General features: G+C 65.3%; 5 protein-coding genes across 5 annotated transcripts in view; 2 read left to right on the top strand and 3 right to left on the bottom strand.

Moving 5' to 3' along the window:
* Positions 1-2,399: 2,399 nt before the first annotated feature.
* Positions 2,400-4,256, bottom strand: PFL1_02303 (uncharacterized protein; the record flags this gene model as incomplete). Its single annotated transcript, XM_007879815.1, has 2 exons — positions 2,400-3,638; positions 3,735-4,256. 2 exons carry the CDS (start codon positions 4,254-4,256, stop codon positions 2,400-2,402), a joined length of 1,761 nt encoding a protein of 586 aa, XP_007878006.1.
* A 686-nt stretch (positions 4,257-4,942) lies between these two features.
* PFL1_02302 (uncharacterized protein) lies at positions 4,943-6,663 on the bottom strand (the record flags this gene model as incomplete). The annotated part of the gene is made up of 2 exons (XM_007879814.1): positions 4,943-5,771; positions 5,897-6,663. 2 exons carry the CDS (start codon positions 6,661-6,663, stop codon positions 4,943-4,945), a joined length of 1,596 nt encoding a protein of 531 aa, XP_007878005.1.
* A 1,147-nt stretch (positions 6,664-7,810) lies between these two features.
* PFL1_02301 (uncharacterized protein) lies at positions 7,811-9,631 on the bottom strand (the record flags this gene model as incomplete). The annotated part of the gene is made up of 1 exon (XM_007879813.1): positions 7,811-9,631. One exon carries the CDS (start codon positions 9,629-9,631, stop codon positions 7,811-7,813), a length of 1,821 nt encoding a protein of 606 aa, XP_007878004.1.
* A 3,745-nt stretch (positions 9,632-13,376) lies between these two features.
* On the top strand, positions 13,377-14,132 carry PFL1_06854 (uncharacterized protein; the record flags this gene model as incomplete). Its single annotated transcript, XM_007879946.1, has 2 exons — positions 13,377-13,561; positions 13,691-14,132. The coding sequence occupies 2 exons, from the start codon at positions 13,377-13,379 to the stop codon at positions 14,130-14,132; spliced, it is 627 nt and encodes a 208-aa protein (XP_007878137.1).
* Positions 14,133-15,150: 1,018 nt separating this feature from the next.
* PFL1_02299 (uncharacterized protein) overlaps positions 15,151-16,941 on the top strand; it is a gene marked incomplete at both ends in the record, with an annotated part of 3,132 nt that continues 1,341 nt past the window's right edge. The window contains 5 exons of the mRNA XM_007879812.1: positions 15,151-15,545; positions 15,639-15,734; positions 15,839-16,247; positions 16,366-16,466; positions 16,573-16,767. Coding sequence (XP_007878003.1) covers positions 15,151-15,545; positions 15,639-15,734; positions 15,839-16,247; positions 16,366-16,466; positions 16,573-16,767 — 1,196 coding nt within the window. The remainder of the gene's footprint in view (positions 15,546-15,638; positions 15,735-15,838; positions 16,248-16,365; positions 16,467-16,572; positions 16,768-16,941) is intronic.

The raw sequence follows: 16,941 nt of genomic DNA, 5'->3' as shown, positions 1-16,941 counted from the left end.
GCGAGCGGGCGTCGCATAGAAGTGTTCCGATGCCGCCCTCTTTGACCTCCGATGCCCTTCGCGGAAAAGGAATAGCGGAGCCTCGGCGAACACCCGACGGACCTCGAATTCGATCCACTGCGGTTTTGCCGTCGTCGTCGCTGTCGCCGTCGCCGCCGCCAGTGCCAGTGCCCGCCCAGAGTCTCGGCCCTTGGCTCGTCCCCGAGCACGGCCGGGGGTGCGGGACGCTGCCGCCTCGCCGGACTCCTCTGACGATCAAGAGCAGAGACGCGACATCCCGATAGCCAAGGCGACGAGCAGCCCGGGCCATCGTCGAACGAGGGCGAGGGCGAGTCCAGTAGTACCCACCGGTAGCTCGCCCGCCACGAGAGGCGGTTCCCGACAGGCGGGGGCGGGGGCGTGGCAGCGGTTGGACAGGCGGCCTAGCCGAGGCGCATCCCGCGCGCTGCCACGTACGCCTCGTACGCGATAGCCGAGGCGGCTGCTGCTGCGGGACGGTCGAATTCATGCGAGATGCGCACGAGCGGGCGATTATTCATGCCACGTCCCTGGTCTTGGCATTCTGATGCCAAATTTGGGGCCGTCGCGCTGGCCCGTCGTTGGCAGGCCCGTCGACGCGGATGCCGTGCCAAGCGCCCGGAGAACGATACAGATGCGATAAACCATCCTGGCCGACAGCAACGACAGCCACCACACCGCGTACCTGCTCGGACTGCTCTCGACGACGAGTCCAGACTCTGATGTCGCCATCGAGCGGAGTCCGCCCGAGTGCTCGTAGTCGCGCCCCTGCTTTCCTTCACTTCTTCCTGGGGCTCCCTGTCCATAGCTGGCTCCGTGCCCGTCTCCCTGCGCTGCCTCCAGCTCGACACCGCCAATGTACACCTGTCCTTCGTACTCTTCCTCTCCTCGCACTGTGCGTGACGACGGTACAACCGTCCATCGGGTGCTCCTTTACGGCTATACCGAGTTCGACACTCCGCTTTCCGGACACATCGACAGGAAGCAAGCCTCGCCGCGCCGCCCCGCCCCGCCCGCGGGTGCGAGACGGAGACATCCGTCCGCCCTTCCCGTCGCCCCCTTTCCTTGCTCTCCTGTTCGCCATCACCGTGACTTGACCTGCTCGTCACGTCAGCCTTCGGCGTACCTCTCCTGCCATCGCCGAATTCGGCCCGAACAGAGGTGCGAGCGCGTCGACCATCCCGTCGTCCCTCGAGCGACATGCAGAGTCGCTCTCGTCAACGCCTGACTTCGTCCCCGGTCGATTAGCCAGAAAGCCGATCCGCCCGGCGTCGTGATTGAGATTTGTGGGGCCCCAACGAGACACTACTTAGGGACCTGCATCCTGCCGACCCTGTACGGCACCAAGCGGCTCTTGGCTTCCCCCGGTCGCATCGTAGCACTTTCTGCCCTCGTCGGCGTACGACCAAGGCTCAATTATTACCAGCTGGGCGGCTCCACAGTCATCCTTGTCGCGGGCAGGCGTTCCTATCAATCGTTGCATGGCAGAGCCCCCGCGTTTGGAAGCCGCCTCGTGGCAACGACCAGCAGCATCACATGACGGAGATGCTGACCTTGCTGCGATCGTATGTAGGTTCCGTACCGTTGCCCTTTCTCGAGCGCTTCTCGCAGCTCAGCCCGACGAGGTCTCCATGGAGCGTCGCGGATATGGCCGAACGGCCCATCGCACGTCTTGCTTCCAGACGAGAGCCCCTCTCTGCAGCGTCGAATCTGCACCCACGACATCCTCCTCTTGCGTCCAGCGTCTCCGTCTCCCTGGTCTCGCCCGCCCCAGTCCATGCCAGGTCGAGGCTAAAGCGGACCCAGGTCCCTGGATCACTCGTCTGTCATGCTACTCACCTCCTACCGTACGCTAGCACGCCGGCTTTACCAGCCACGAGAGTCGGCGATCAAATCACGGCCAAAGCCGTCAAGATCCGTCGAGACGTCTTGGCCCGCCATGCCGCGCCAAGGGCTGCCGGCCGGTCCAAGAGGCCCGCACAGACTCAGCATCGACGCCTCCCTGCCGAACGTACCGCCGTGGTACATCCGATATCGCCTTCCGAGCCGGTCCCGTACCGGTTCGACTTGCACAGCCTCGACGACGTTCGGGACAGATCAAACAGTGACCGTGCCTTCAGCAGACGAGCTCAACGAGGATGCAAGTGCAAGAACCGACGTAGCAAGCGGTTGAGGGGGAGACGGTCAGCATGCCAAAGGAGCGACTACGAGCGGCGACTCCGTGATTACGAAATCGAGACGAGAGCAAACGGCAATTACAAAAAGTGCGGTATGGGAAACTGACGAGTGTGAAGCGGCAGAGGAGGGCAGAGGAAGTACGGATACAGCAAGGCCAAGGAGATCGCGTCGACGGATCCCGGTGAGCGGCCGGGCGCAGCGGTCTAGATGGGGTACGAAGGCAGCTCTTCGATCTCGGGCGTTCCGATCGAGCGGGCCAGTATCGCTCTCAGCCTCCGCAGGGCCTCCTTCCGCAGCCTCTCGGCGGGCGACTCGACGTCGGTGACGGCCGACATGGCCACGGTCGCGGCGACGTTGGGGTCCTTTGTCGACTGCACCGCCACCTGTCGTTCGACACCCTCGCCGCCGTCGTCGTCGCTGCCCTCGGCGCCTCGTCGGCCGACCTGGGCCTCGTCGTCGTCGTCGTCGTCGTCGTCGCCGCCGCGGGTCCGCAGGTCGACCAGCTGCGTGACGGTGCCCGTCGTCGTGAGCGAAAATGACCGCTGGCGCGTGTGCGAGAGCACCGTCTCGCGCAGGATGGCTCCGTTGATGACGTTGCCCAGGATCACCGGGCCTGGCGTATGTCGCGCGCCAAGATCCCCGACCGAGAATGCGACGCTGCGCTTGGGTTGGTGCGGGTCCGCAAGCGGGCACGACGGGAGCGCTGCGACGTCGTCGAGCAGGGCCGCCTCGTTGCCCGATGCGACGGCGACGACGATGCGCCTGCGGTAGGCATCGAGCTCGCGCCTCGCCTGCGCGATATGCTCCTCGAGGAGCGCACCCTGCTCCTTGAGCTTAGCCTGCCGGCCGACCGACTGGCTGATCTCGTCACGCAGGTAGGTCTCGCAAAAGCGGGCCTGCGCGTACGAGCCCTCCATGGCCTTGTGTAGGCCCTTTTCGTCGACGGCCTTCGGGCTCCTCTGACCGGGCATCAGGTGTAGCTCGATGACCGAAAAGTCCGGTGCGCGCCTGACGAGCGCCTGGCTTCCCCTGGCCTTGGCAATGGTCGTGTAGAACTTGCCGCTGTTGGTCTTGGTCCGCAGCACCAGCGACGTCGTCGCCTTGACCGTCGCCGACGTCGATCCGCCGACAAACATCTGGTGCGAGTACTTGCGGTTGTTTGCCACGCCCAGCTCGATGCAGATCTGCAGCGCCTTGCGCAGGTCGGTGATGCACGCCGTGAGGCTCGGCGAGGCCTGATTGAGGAGCTGCCGGGCCCGCCGCTCCCGGTTGGCCTCGGCCTGTAGCTGCCGGCCCGTCTCGACGAGGACGTTGTGCTCCCATTCCAGCAGATCCTCTTCGGGGAACTCGGGCGTGGGCCCCGCAAAGAGGCTGTCGTTGAGATGCTCGAGGTCTTCGACGAGCTGCAGATACTCGACCTGCTTCAGCTCGAGGTCCGATAGCTGGGCGTTGGCAAGTTCAGAGCGAAAAGGTCCGAGGTCACAGAGCCGGTCTTCGCTCTTCGCAAATCATCTTTCGCAACGCCTCTCCATGCTCACCTCGGCCCGAATGCGCAACAGCTCCGCCTCGGTCGCCCTGATGAGGTCGAGGTGCTGCTCGAGGTCGGTGCGCGCCCTCTCGTGGTGGTCCTTGGCCAGCGCCACCGCCCTGCCTCGGGCCGGACGCTTGTTGATGATGCGCTTGGCAAAGTTGCCGACCTTGTCGCTGTAGGCCTTGCGGGCAGCGCGGTCGTCGCTCTCAAAAGTCTTTGTCCTCGCCCTGAGCGAGCTGAGGCGCCCGCTGCACTGGTAGAGGGCCTCCTTGTCCCGCTCCATGCGCGCGGGCACATCGCCGAGCGCCTCGAGGCGCTGCGTGAGCGACGTGTGCCGGTCGGATGCCTCGACGATCCGGTCCCTCAGTGGCGCAATGTAGATGGGGATGGCGGCCTGGCCTTGTATGTTGGACGCGGTCGTTGCTTGGAAGAAGGTGGGAGGAGGAGGACCGCCGGCCAATCGGCCCTCGTCGAGACCGAGGGCGTCAAAGGCCGCGCCGATGGAGCTGGCATGAGCGACGGCCGTCATTTTGTCGAGCAGCGACAAGTATGCAACGATGAAAAGACGGCGGGCGATGTAGGGTGGACGGCAGCGCGGTAGTACCGCAGTCGAGTCTAGATACGAAGGCGGTCCATTCGCAGGGCGTGCCGCATGGCCTCGCTGGGAATCGGGCCGTCGACGTTGTTTCCCAGCCTACTTGCCACCGACGAGTCGAATTGCAGTCGATTTCCACGGGACCAGGGGAAGCGATACCGAGCGGGGGACAACGAGATGGTGGCAGATGGCAAGAAGGTGTGCGTCGCCGCCGCCATCTCTTCGCGCTGGCACCAACGCAGGCTGCTGAGAGCAAATCGTGGCAGCAAAGCTAAGCGGCGGCAAACGTCAGGGTCCACCCACTCTGCCGCTGCTGCACCTCGACGGCCACCCGCATTCGGGGTACAGACAGGCCTAGGGTCCTCGACCTCGGTTCCGACGCGACCATCGCCTTCGGGCACGACACCAACAACCAGGCACACTCGAACCCCGGCAAGCTAGGATGAGGAGCATCGAGTGTGTCATTCGAGCTGGATCACGAGCGAGGGCGCGAGCGAGGAGCTAGATTAGATGTACAGGTGACGGGCCGACAGAGGCGCAGTAACGGCGATATAGAGACGAGGGTAGATATGTACACGCCCACCACGAGGGAGCGGGATCGACGACGAGTGGCACAGCCCCTAGACGGCGATCGTGCCGAGGAACGTGTCCCAGGCCAGCTGACCGGTCGCGGTGGGCTGGAACGCCTGGCGATCCGACGGGGCGATGGCCATGCCCGGCTCCTCGATCTCGATGTCCAGGTCGACCAGGTCAAAAGGCGATGCGCCTTGGGACGCCATGCCGTCGGACTGGGCGGACCAGGCAGCCTGGTCGCTGTCCCAGCTACCGCCGAGGACGGCGTCGCTCGACTCGAGCATCTGTACCTCCTCGGCCGACTTGTGTGCATCTTGCTGCTCCTGCTTCGGCTGCTGCTGCGACGCGCCGTAGATCTCGGCGAGCAGGGCGTCGGTGGCCGTCTCCTCCGCGCTCTTCTTGTGCGGGACAAAGGGCGAGTTGAGGAGTCCAAAGCCCGGCGAGGTGCCCATCTGCTCCAGCTCGAGGCTCGAAGACTCGGTCTCGGGCTCCGCCGTCATGACGCGGCCGCCTGCGGTACCTGCTGCTGCAGGAGCGACCGGGCTAGGCACCGATACGCTAGCCGCCTGGGAAGCCGCCTCGGGATGCGCAGCTTGAGCTTCAACCGCCGCGTCACCGTCGCTGGAGGTGCCGCCGAGCTGCTTGAGGTCGATGAAGCTGGCGAACTCGAGCTGGTCCATCTCACCTTGATCGGCGCTCGCGGTGGACCGGCAGGGGGCGACACCCGGCTGCTCTTGGCGCTGCTCGCCGACAACAACATGACCTGCCGAGAGAGCGACGCTCGCTGGACTTGCCTCGGGCACGGAACTGCTGACGATGCTGCTGCCGAGGGTCGCGACGCAGCTCCCGGATCCGCCGCCGCTGCCGCTGTCGACACTCGATGACGGGGAGAGGACACCCGCTGCTGGGACTGCTGGCGCTGCCCTTCTCTTGCGAGAGAGGCTGCAGCCGAACAGTTCACCTCCGCTGCAGGGAGGCAAGTGTCCAAGTCACTGAGCGACGTCGACGACGGGCTGACGGTGGGGATCGTGGTGGGAGCGGTCGCGACCGGCGCTGCAATCGTGGCAGGACCGGCCAAAGGGGTAGTCACAGCGAGGTTGCCCTCGCCGGTAGGCGTGGTCGTGGCGGTGGGAGCGGAAGAGAGGGAGGGCGCCGCCGCACTGGAGGCCAGGGCGGCGAGGATCGAGGAGAGGTGGGCGTAGCCGCCGGCCTTGAGCAGCTCACGGACCAGCGCCTCGAGCGCGTCGATCCGGGCCTGTTGTTCTTGCGCGTTGGTCTTGAGTGCCGACGAGACGAGGCGTTCATGCTGGAGCTGCTGAACGAGCCGGTCGTTCTCGGCGCGCAGGGCTTCCGAGGCGGCCTCGAGCTGCTCGACATAGACCTTCTTGCGCTCGCGCGAGTTCTGCGCCGACTGCCGATTTCGGGCCTGGCGAGCCTCGCGGCGCTGGCGCTTCTCCTCGTCGGTAGGCTTGTTCCGGAACGGCGAGGTGGTGGTCGAGGCGGAAGTCGCAGCCGTTGTCGGGACCGATGCGGTGGCGTTGGCCGAGGAAGACGAAGAGGAGAACGGAGGGGATGACCGTGACGGGGCTGGTGAGGTGCGGTCCGAGGTCGAGAGGGTTCCCGCCGGGTCCTCTGGCGGCGAAAGGGCCTTGCGTTTGCAGGGCGGCGATGCCTGAGTCCTGACTTCGGCGATGGGCGTCGAGGCGGCACCGCCAAGCGTTGAGGCTTGCGGAAGCGGCAGTGGGGAAGTGGTCGTCGAGGTCGACATGGCGGCGAGCGGCGCTATCGGTGATTGAAAAGAGGGAGAGGACAGAAGGAGACGGAGAAAGGGAGGGTTCGTAACGCGAGAGCGAGGTCGAATCAAGGAGGTGCAACGACCAAGGAGGGGCAGAGTGGGAGGAGGGTAAGGCGGAGAGGTGGCGAAGGATGAAACGGGCGAGGCCGAAGGGTGATGTGGCGAGCGGCGGGTATAACAGAGGGTACGGGCGTAATGGGGCTGTCCAGGACCCAGTGAAGGGGTGGAGCAGAGGCAGAGTCGACTGTGCGGGGCGGGAGGGGAGGATTCGGGTGGTGGCGATGATGGTGGTGAGTTGGAGGGGTGCGGGGGGGCACAAGGCGCAGGGTGATGTGGCAGGCAGGCAGACGCAGGCAGGCCGAGCGCCGGCGCCGTGGCTGTGCCTGCGCTCATGTGCCTGCTTGCTTGAGCCGGGCCCATCTGCATCTGCCCGCCTGCTTCAGCCTCGAAGGTTCGCTGGCGCACACAAGAGGGGCGAGGCTTGTGGGGTTCCAGCTCACTCGGGCCAAAGTGCCTCGACGCTCGCCAGCAAAGCGCGACGGCTTGACAAGTGAATCGGGGGCACCCCCCTGATTGTGGCCGATCGGGCTCATTGGCAGAGGCCACACCAAGTCGCTGCTGGACTTCAACACCCGGCCCATGATGCATCAGCTCCCTGCTCGAGGTGCCTGGAAGCAGCACTCTTGACATCAAGCAAGGAGGACATGGTGACATCGCTGACAGGGCACAACCATTGTGCCACAGAGGGCCTTTGTACCCTTGCGCGCGCTGCAGGCCATGACCGGATGAGAGGTGTTGCAACTGCTGCAGCAAAGCCAAGCGCAGCAGCAACTGTTGTTGTAGCAAGAAGGGCAACAGCTGAAGCAAGTACAGCAGCGGCTGGTGCAATCATAGCAGCAGTGAGGTCAAGGATAGCAGCACTGAGATCTAGCGCAGCATCAATGAGATCAAGCAAAGCAGCCGCTGAAGCAAGCACGGCGCGGCACGGCCCAAATGGCTGCAAGAACAAGCTCAATTCACGCAGCACCGACTCCTTGCCGCAGCAGTCGATGTTCGTCGTCCAGGACAAGCAAGTCTCCGCTGCTGAAGCAGTCAGTCGGCGCCCGTCGCGGCCGCGACACTACGTGGCGTCGTACTCCAACGACCGCCAGAAGAAGGCATCGAGGGCGGACCAGGTGCCGCGGTAGGTGACCTCGGTGTTTTCCCACTCGTTGTCGCGCGTCTCGATGCCGAAGCTGAGCGCCTGTATATCCGCGATGAGGGAGCGTGCGTCCTTTTTGAGCTGCTCGACGTCCCTCTCGAGATCCGGCGGTAGCAGCAGAGGCTGTCTGGGTGGCGGCGTGGGGGGCGGCGCGGCCTGCGTCGTCGCTGAGCCCCTCAATGACGCCGTAGCAGACGTCGACAGGTCGAGAAACGACGCCGCGCCGTCGTCGCCCTCGCAGGCGCCATGCCCTTCCCGGGCGGCCGCCGGTTGCTGCGAGTGCAGGTAGCGCATGCTCGTGCCCGTTTGCGTGCGCTGCCGGAGCGTCTGCAGCGGTCGGATCTTGTTGCCGCGCGGCGATGACGGCGAGGATGCAGAAAGCGACGACGACGACAGCGACGACGACAGTGACGACGACGAGGGCGATGCGTGGAGCGTGCTGCCGGACGGCGAGGCAGGCAGGTCCTTGCGGTACGTGGGCGAAGGAGGCTGCGAGGTCGGTGCTGTCGAGACGGAAGCTGTCGCCGACGAGATGGTCGCCGAAGACGAGAGGGCAGGCGAGGGCGACGTGGTGCGTATCGTCGTCGTCGCTGCTGCTGCCGGCATCGTCGCGGTTCCCCGTCCACCCTCTCGGGATGCGAGCGGCCGGCCGCTGTCCGCATCTCTGTCGAGGAACTTGTAGCTCGTTGGGCTCTCGACGGGCGCGGGCAAGCTGGGCAGTGCAGTCCGAGACCTCTCGGGCGGTCCGACTTGCCCTCGACCGCGGCCCTCCCCGCCAAGCGTCGTAGGCGACCGCTTCTTGCCCAGCCCTCTGAGGAAGGCCTTCATGTCCTGCGCCGGCTCGTCCTCACCGTCGCTGGCTGCGTCTGGATCGCTGCGGGTATCGTCCTCCTCGTCTTCGTCAAAGGACGAAAGGTAGAGACGGGATGTCCTCGGCTTGCTGTCGCGGCGGCCGCCCTGCAGCGAGTCTCGACTCGAGGTCTGCGCCGTGAGTGACGACGGAGGCAGTGGGAAATCAATGGGATCCGCCAGGAAGGTGCCCCCGTGCTTCTTTGCGGCGCTGCTGCCCTGGCTGCTGCGGCTCTTTCGGTAGCTCGACCGCGCCGATGAGCTGGCCGATGACGACGACGATGAGGAAGGCCCCGAGTGAGACGAGTCGGTGCCGTGCCTGCCGCCGAGGAGCACCCTCTGCACCGCGATCGAGGATCTCAGGTGGGGCCGGCGTGATGTGCTGCCAGTCTTGGCGTCACCGCTCGCGCTACCGGTGTCGGTGCGCCCCTTGGAAAGGCAGGATTCGCGACCGCTGCTGCTCGTTGCGCTCGACGGAGGGTCGCTGTAGTCGGAGCCCGAGGAGCGACAGCTGCTGTGGCTGTCCGAAGACCCGGGGCTGTCAAACGAGATGTCGAGCGACGAGTCCGAATCCGAGTCGTAGAGGAGGCGCTGCTGGAGCTTGGTGAGCTGTGCCGTGGCGCGCCGCGGCGTGGTGGTGCTGGGCCGACAAACGTCTGTCTGAGCCGGTGTGGACGTCGAGATCGAAGAAGCCGACTGGGAGCGTGGGAGCGGGGTGAGGGCGGCCGCGTCGTCCTGTATCGAAGAAATCAGAGGGTCGACGTCGGTGGTGGTAGAGCGGACGCCGCTGTTGGGCGGAGCGGCAGATGCGCGTTCGGGAGAAGAGGCGGGGCTGAGGAACTGCATCGTGTTGGCCTTCATCTGGCCCAGGGCCGAGCTGAGGGAGAGCATCTCGGGCAAGCACGCAGAGCGTTCTACGTAGCCCCCACTAGCAAGCGGTGCGGACCGCAATGAGGTGCGGGTGGGGGAGAGGGGGCGTGCGGGTTGCTCTTGACACGTAACGGCTGACGCGCGCACAAAGGGATTCGGCGCTGGCGGTTGGCGGTTGGCGGTGGCGGCGGCGCGAGGATCCGTTGGTAAGGATACGAAAGCGCTCGAAAGGCGAAATGAACGGCTGTCAGAGGTGCTAGCACGGCTGCTGGTGTGGGATCGAGAAAGACAGAGAGAGTGTGTGTGATTGAGAGCGCGCGAGGGGCAAACAGTCGGCGCGGGCGATGGCGACACCGGTCCAGATGGCGATAACGAGTGACGCGACAGCGGACAAGGACAAGGGTGGGCGATTTAACGATAGTGATGGTAGTGATGGTGGTGGTGGTGGAGGAGGAGGTGGTATCGATTATGGTGATGGCGAGGGCGAGGGCGAGAAGCAAGATGATCGCGAGGCTGCGACGTTACAACTATCACCTGCGAGAGGAGCGATGGCGTCCCCTCGACGGCGACGACCTCAGCATCAGCGTACCTGTGCTTGCCATCCGTTGTTCCTGTTTGGGGCAGAAGGGGAGCCCCCTGGTCCGCCAGAGACACTCCTCGCATCGCGATGATTGGATCGACGCTGGCGTGGCAGAAGCCGCTGCTGCTGCCGCTGGTGGTCCCTTTCATGGGCGTCTTCACGGCGGGCAAGGGAAGCCCCAGTAGGGTGCTTGTGGCGGACCGACCGTCGTACCGTGGGCTCGCGCTTTGTCCGCGCCGCACTGGCATGGGCTGGCCTGCGGGGCTGCGTGGTTCGACGGCGAAGGGGGATGCCGTCGCGCTGCGCAAAGGAGGCCGGTAGGAGGTGTCGGGTACGCACGCCTTAGGCTGCCTGGCGCTGCAGCCGAGCAAGGATCGGCAGGCAAAGGGGCGCGCGGATCCACGCCTCGCGTTGACAGGCGCAGCCCCCCGCAGCACACCTCATCCGCCGCCTTTCATGCCGGTGGTTTGGTCGCCCGTAGGGCCTTTCGGCGTCTCTGGCAAAGACGTCGAGAATGGGCGCACGCAGAGGCCAGCCGGGGAGCGAACAGCGAAGCGTCGTGAGCACAACCAAGCCGGGGAGATGCTGCTGTAGACGCAGCCTTCGAAAGACCCACCTCGCTCTTGATGCAGAACTCTTTGACATCCTTGCGCCGCGCAGAGGGTCCGGCCGGCTGTAGGGGGGATGCAACGGGAGGGATCCAAGCAGCAAACACGCCCTCGACGAGCGCACAATCACGACGGACCCGCAGAGGGGCGATCGCAAGACTCTGGCTACCGCCCGCCATCACTCCGACGGACAAAGAGTGTGGACTGACATCGGACAGAGATCAAGGCGTCTGTGTGGACTCGCCGAGTCGCCACCGAATCCTCTGTGTCCGCGCATGAGGCCAAGCACGGCCTAAGGCTCTAGTATGTGTGAGCTTGCCCCTGTGGAACCTGCGTAGAAGCGTCGCGGTCCGTCGTGGGTCACGGCGATGTTCGATGAGCGCCGAAAGACACGCTCCATCGCTCACCGTGGCAGCATCGAATCTGTCCCGTCGAGGCGCCATTCGCTGCTTGGATGTCGACCAGGGTCGCTGGAGAGCCGGCCAGCAGGCAACATGGTGCTGGGACGCGTCCGTCTTTGCTCTCGAGCCTTGCTTAGCGCGCGCTTTCTGTCGTTGTCGGCATGATGCCATCGCCTTTCAGAGGCAGTCCCCTGGCGCCACGACAGGAGTCGCAGCCCGACAAAACGTCCGTCTGGATGTCGTCACCAGGCACGTCGGTGCGGTCTACGCTTCGCAAACGGCAGGCCACCACGTTCCTAGCTGGCCTGCCGGCGCTTCGTCGAGATAGGAACGCTCGGGTAGCCGCGCACCGCGGCCTGGTCGACAGCAGCTTTCGGAAGCTCAGGACGTGGAAGAGATGCTGTCTGTTGCCGTCAGGCGAAGGATATCGAGGCATGCCACTAGGCTAGGCCGCAGCGGCGCCGCCGCGCAGGCGAGGAGACAAGGATATGGGAGCAAGGGCGGTCGACCCGTCGCGCGAGGCTCGACACCTGCTTCGAAACGCCTCCTCGGCCCCGTTGGAGCGCCGACGTCGCGGTGTCTGGCCGTCTGCTGATAAGGTCTCATGGCCACCGAGAACTGCGCAAGCGGACGGCAGAGAACAGAGGAGCAAGTCGACGGCGAGCAGCAGACGACGAGCACGAGGCAAGGAGCCGCGAAGGGGTGCCGCCTGCCTGCGCACTGCCAAATGGACCCTGGATCGTCGGAATGTCGCCGGCAGCCGCGCAAAGGGGCAGGCGGGCATCCAGCTGGCTGCGCCAGAGTCACGGGTCGGGTCCGGGTCGGGCCACAGCAAGCAGCCGTGGGACAGATCCGCGTTCCGGCTTTCGCGTCTCCGGAAGTTTCTTCTCGCGCGAGACGGTTCTCTGCGCAGCTTCGAAAATTCCCACGCTCGTCGACACTTTCGGACAGCCCGCTCCTCTCCCCGCCTGATCTCACGTGCACCTGCCGTGGAAATTTGCAGCTTCAGCAGCGAGGGCCCGGGTCAGCGTTGGCGAGCGAGGCCCGCAGCCGTTTGGCCCAAGGGGTCGAGGCCAGGAGGCGAGGCGAGGCGGTGGCAGACGGCAGCTGGGCCTCACGCGGAGCGCCCCACCAGGCATAGGGAGCGAGGGCTGGCGAGGGCAGCCCGCCAGGCCAGCCAAGGCTGGCCGCGCCGCCCAGCTGGGCGCAGCGCGAGCGAGCGCAGGCCAAGGGGCGTCGAGGACGTCGGTAGCCTTCCTCTCTGCTCACCAAGGTCACCTTCCCCAACACCCTCAAGACATCACGTTCAAGGTAAGCATCGCCGGCCACGCCTCTCATCGCGCACACCTGTACACCATCCACCACATCGACATCGCCACCGCGCCCACGACAGACGGCTGCGACGACACCAGCAGAGAAAGTCAGCATCGCCGTGGAAAGCACCACGGCCGGCGTCGCAGCGTTCCACCCGGCAGAGCAGCAGCAGGTCCTCTGATGGCACCGACCGACAACCACAGCAGCGGCGGCACAGTGCACCATCAACCTCGCACGACCAGCAGCGTCACCTGGCGCCTCGCACTTGTCCACGGATCGACAATTCCACCGGTAGAAAGGGGGATATCGCTGAGTCGGCCAGAGGATGGGCGCGATGAGGGGACGGGACAGAGCATGGATTGGTCACAGGGCAGAGCAGGCGTCAATGCTATGCGATCGAGGGAGACTTGCAGCATTGGGGACCTCACAAGATGCTTCGGGGACTAGGCTGAAGGCGTCCTGCGCTGATGGTCAGCTGGATGAGCCCTTCCTGCCGAGTGGTCAATCGCGGCAATGATGTGCCGCTCGACGATACGACGTGGGCGAGTCGACTCGATCTACACGGCCAGACTGCATTCGACGACGACCTCCCCGAGGTCCCTCAATCGTCCGCCTCCGCCCCCATGTCGACCACACCGCGATCTTGCGCCGTTGCCGCTGCTGCTACTCGATCCACCTCTCCACGCACCGCTTCTTGGTCTGCGCCGACGACGGCTTGCTGCTCTGCCGGTGTATGCGCCAATCCGACCGACGCTCGCCTGCGATCCACGGCTCATGCTGGTTCCGCCCATCCGGCACACGAAACAAGGTCCCTGACTTTCGCTCTCCTCTCCCCCTCTTCGCACCCTGTTCTCAGGTTCAACATGGGTATTACACGTGACTCCCGTCACAAGAGGTCCGCCTCCGGTGCTCGCCGCGCCCACTACCGCAAGAAGAGGAAGTTCGAGCTCGGCCGTCAGCCCGCCAACACCCGTATCGGCGCCAAGAGGATCCACTCGGTCCGTGTTCGCGGCGGCAACGTCAAGCAGCGTGCCCTGCGTCTCGAGAGGTGAGCATCGGTGCCGGTCCTGTCCATGTTGCCCTGAGGGCTCTATCAGACTGCCCGCACGGAACCGACGACCTGACGCGATCCTCGCTCCCTCTTCCCTCCTGCCTCTTTCCCGTTCCCCTCGCGCAGCGGCAACTTCGCCTGGGGCTCTGAGCACATCACTGGCAAGACGCGTATCCTTGGCGTCGTCTACAACGCCTCGAACAACGAGCTTGTCCGCACCAACACGCTGGTCAAGAGCTGCATCGTCCAGGTTGACGCCACGCCGTTCCGCCAGGCCTACGAGAAGCACTACGGCAAGCCCGTCACGACCAAGCGCCGCGCCGCTGGCCAGGGTGCCGCCGAGGCCAACCAGGACCCTGCCAAGCAGTCGAACTCGGTTGTCAAGAAGTTTGAGGCGCGACGAAAGGACGCCAAGCTCGACCCGCTCGTCGAGCAGCAGTTCGGTGCCGGTCGCCTGTACGCCGCCATCTCGAGCCGACCGGGCCAGTCTGGCCGCGCCGACGGCTACATTCTCGAGGGCAAGGAGCTCGAGTTCTACATCAGGAGGCTGAAGGCCAAGAAGCAGTAAAAACACTGTCGCATGCTATTTCCCTCCCCCTTGCCGCCCTCGCCCTCGTCCTAGTCACACCTTCGCCCTCCGTGTCAATCCTACGCGTCACGACCTCCTCTATGGGCGTCTGTACCTGACCTTATGCACATACTGCGCGGGTGCCTCGCCCGCGCACCCCTGGCATCGCCACCACGCACACACCCCAAAATAGCTGGCACATGCTGCAATTGATTCCGCACCTAAAACGATCCTCTGCCCTGTGTTGCGCGCGTCGGAGGCTGGGGCTGGGCGGCGTGGTGGGTGTCGAGAGAGATGGAAGAGGTTTATGGGACGGGGTGGTCGAGGCAGGACGAGCACGTACGGCCCGGCGGTATTGACTGACCGACGGGCTGCTTGGTCGGGGCAGACGGAGAGGCGGCGAAAGGGTGACGAGACGAGAGGCGGCACGGAAAAGACGCGGTTAATTGCGATGGAAAAGACGAGGACTCCGGCCCGCTCGGTGGTGCCCGCGAGGCTTGGGGAGAGGAAGCAGGCACGTCGACGGGACATGGCGGTGGCGGAATGGCCGTAGCAGCGCAAGTCCAGGAAGACGACGACGGCGGCTGAACCATGAGCGTGGATGGCAGGCTTGGCAGGGGCCAGGATCGACGACGACGACGACGGCGACGCGTGTAGGGGCCATGGCAGACGGACGACGCTTTCAGCCTGCCTGCCGGCCCGGCTGGGTGGATGTGGAGGTTGGGGAGGGTGCTCTGTCAGCTTGCGCAGGCAGGCCGGCAGGCGCGGCAGCTCCGCGGGCGGCTCCTCTTCTGGACCCTCGACTCGGTGTAGTCTCGTCGTCGCCGTCGTCGTAGTCGTCGACCTCATCCTCTTCCCCATCTCCCGGCCCATCCGATAGCATCCACTTCAGCCGCCGCCGTCTGCATCACCCTCTTTTGCTCCCCCAGCTCCATCTCGAGGTCGTTGGCAGCGCCGCTCCAGTGCTACACGCCAGCACGCCTCCTCGAGCCCCCCCGCTCCATCTCTGCCCGCCACCATGTTTCGACCGCCACCCTTTCGATGCCCGCCGCCCCGCTCGAGCGTGCTGCTACACCTTCGCGCCCGCCCATCGCCATCCCTGGTCGCTGCCACGCGGCACGCCGAGGCCTACACACCCGCTCCCAGCCGCACCGTCCCGAGGCTAGCACGCCTCGCATCCACCGTCTCCACCCCTCCGGCCGCAGCCGCCCGTGGCCCATCACCTGCACCACCTGCGGAACAGAACAAGCCCAAGCGCGCGCCACCGAGAAAGAGGCGCATCGGGACCACGTTACTCCTCCTCTCCATCGCCACCGGCGTGGGCTACATCATCGACGAGCACTTCAACGCGCGCACCGCACAGCGCAACCTCCTCACCGCCTGGACCGGCATCCAGATCGCACTCGACTACAAGTGAGCAGCACGCTGGCCCCCCAAGGACCACGCAAGCTCATGTTCGCTGATATCGCCCGACGCTCTTCTTCCCCCGGCGCCTTTGCCCCGCAGATTCAACTTCGACAAGGACAGCCTCGAAAGCATCACGGCGCTCCACGAGCGCTGCGCGGATCGGCTCCTGTTTGTCTGCGAGAAGAACCAGGGACTGTGAGTGGTGGATCCGCACCAGCGACGACGGACTCATCTTGTTCCTGCGCTCACTGTCCCTGACCCGTCCGCCTCCTTCCATCCCCTACGGCCTCCACCGACAGCTACGTCAAGCTCGGCCAGGCCATCGGCGTCCAGGCCGCCATCCTGCCGAAGCCGTACCAGCGCCTCTCGAAGCTGCTCGACAACGCCGAGCGCCTGCCCTACGAAGAGGTGCGCAAGGTGCTCGTGGCAGAGCTCGGAGCTGAGCCCGAAGACGTATTCGCCGCATTCGACAAGACGCCCGTCGCCGCCGCCTCGGTCGCGCAGGTGCACCGCGCGCGCCTCAAGCCGCCACCCGGTTCGCCCGAGGGCACCCTGGGTCCCGAGGTGGCCGTCAAGGTGCAGCGCCCCAACATCCGCAAGTACGCAAAGTGGGACCTCTGGAGCTTCCGCATCCTCCTCTTGCTCTACGAGCGCATCTTTGAGCTGCCCCTCAGCTTTGCCGGGCAGTACATCAGCGACCAGATCGAGGTGAGTCCGCGGCAGGGGTGCATGCTCAGTCCCTTCATCCCTTATCTCTTCATCGGAGGGACGATGGCTGACAACGACGCCCGCCTCTGGTGTCTTTCACTCGCCGTCTCATCGGCAGCAAGAGACCCTGTTCAAGCACGAGCTCGAAAACTCGCTGAGGGCCAAAAGGGCTATTGAGACGGATCCGGAAAAGATTGTGCGCAAGACGTGCTACGTCCCGTGAGTTGCCTCCTTGGCCTCCCAGTCTGGAACTTTCGCCGGTCCCTACCGGTCTGACACATGCGCCACTGCCTCTTCCGCGCCTGCCTGCCCGCCCCTCTCGCAGAAAGATGTACGAGGACTTCTGTACGCAGCGGGTCCTGGTGATGGAGTGGATCGATGGCGCGTGCCGCATGACGGACCGGCCACGGCTCGAGGACGAGATGGGCCTCAACGTCAAGGCCGTCTCGAGGAGCGTGTGTGAGGCCTTCTCGTCGCAGATCTTCCAGCACGGCTTCGTACAGGCCGACGGGCATCCCTCGTGAGTCCGAGCGCGCGCCCAGACGACAACCAACCCTCGCTGCACCAAGACCTTGGACCGCATGCTGACTGGCTTTCGTCATCATCCCTCGCTACGACGGCGCCTTTGCCTTCTTTGCCCTCCCCCCCCCCCCCCGCTACTCGTCCGCCTCGCGCTCGTACGCGCGCTCGCGCG

This window comes from Pseudozyma flocculosa (assembly GCF_000417875.1).
Source record: "Pseudozyma flocculosa PF-1 unplaced genomic scaffold scaffold00006, whole genome shotgun sequence".
Classification (NCBI taxonomy): domain Eukaryota; kingdom Fungi; phylum Basidiomycota; class Ustilaginomycetes; order Ustilaginales; family Ustilaginaceae; genus Pseudozyma; species Pseudozyma flocculosa.
The sequence above is the reverse complement of the archived record's forward strand: the minus strand, read 5'-3'. Positions and strand labels throughout refer to the sequence as shown.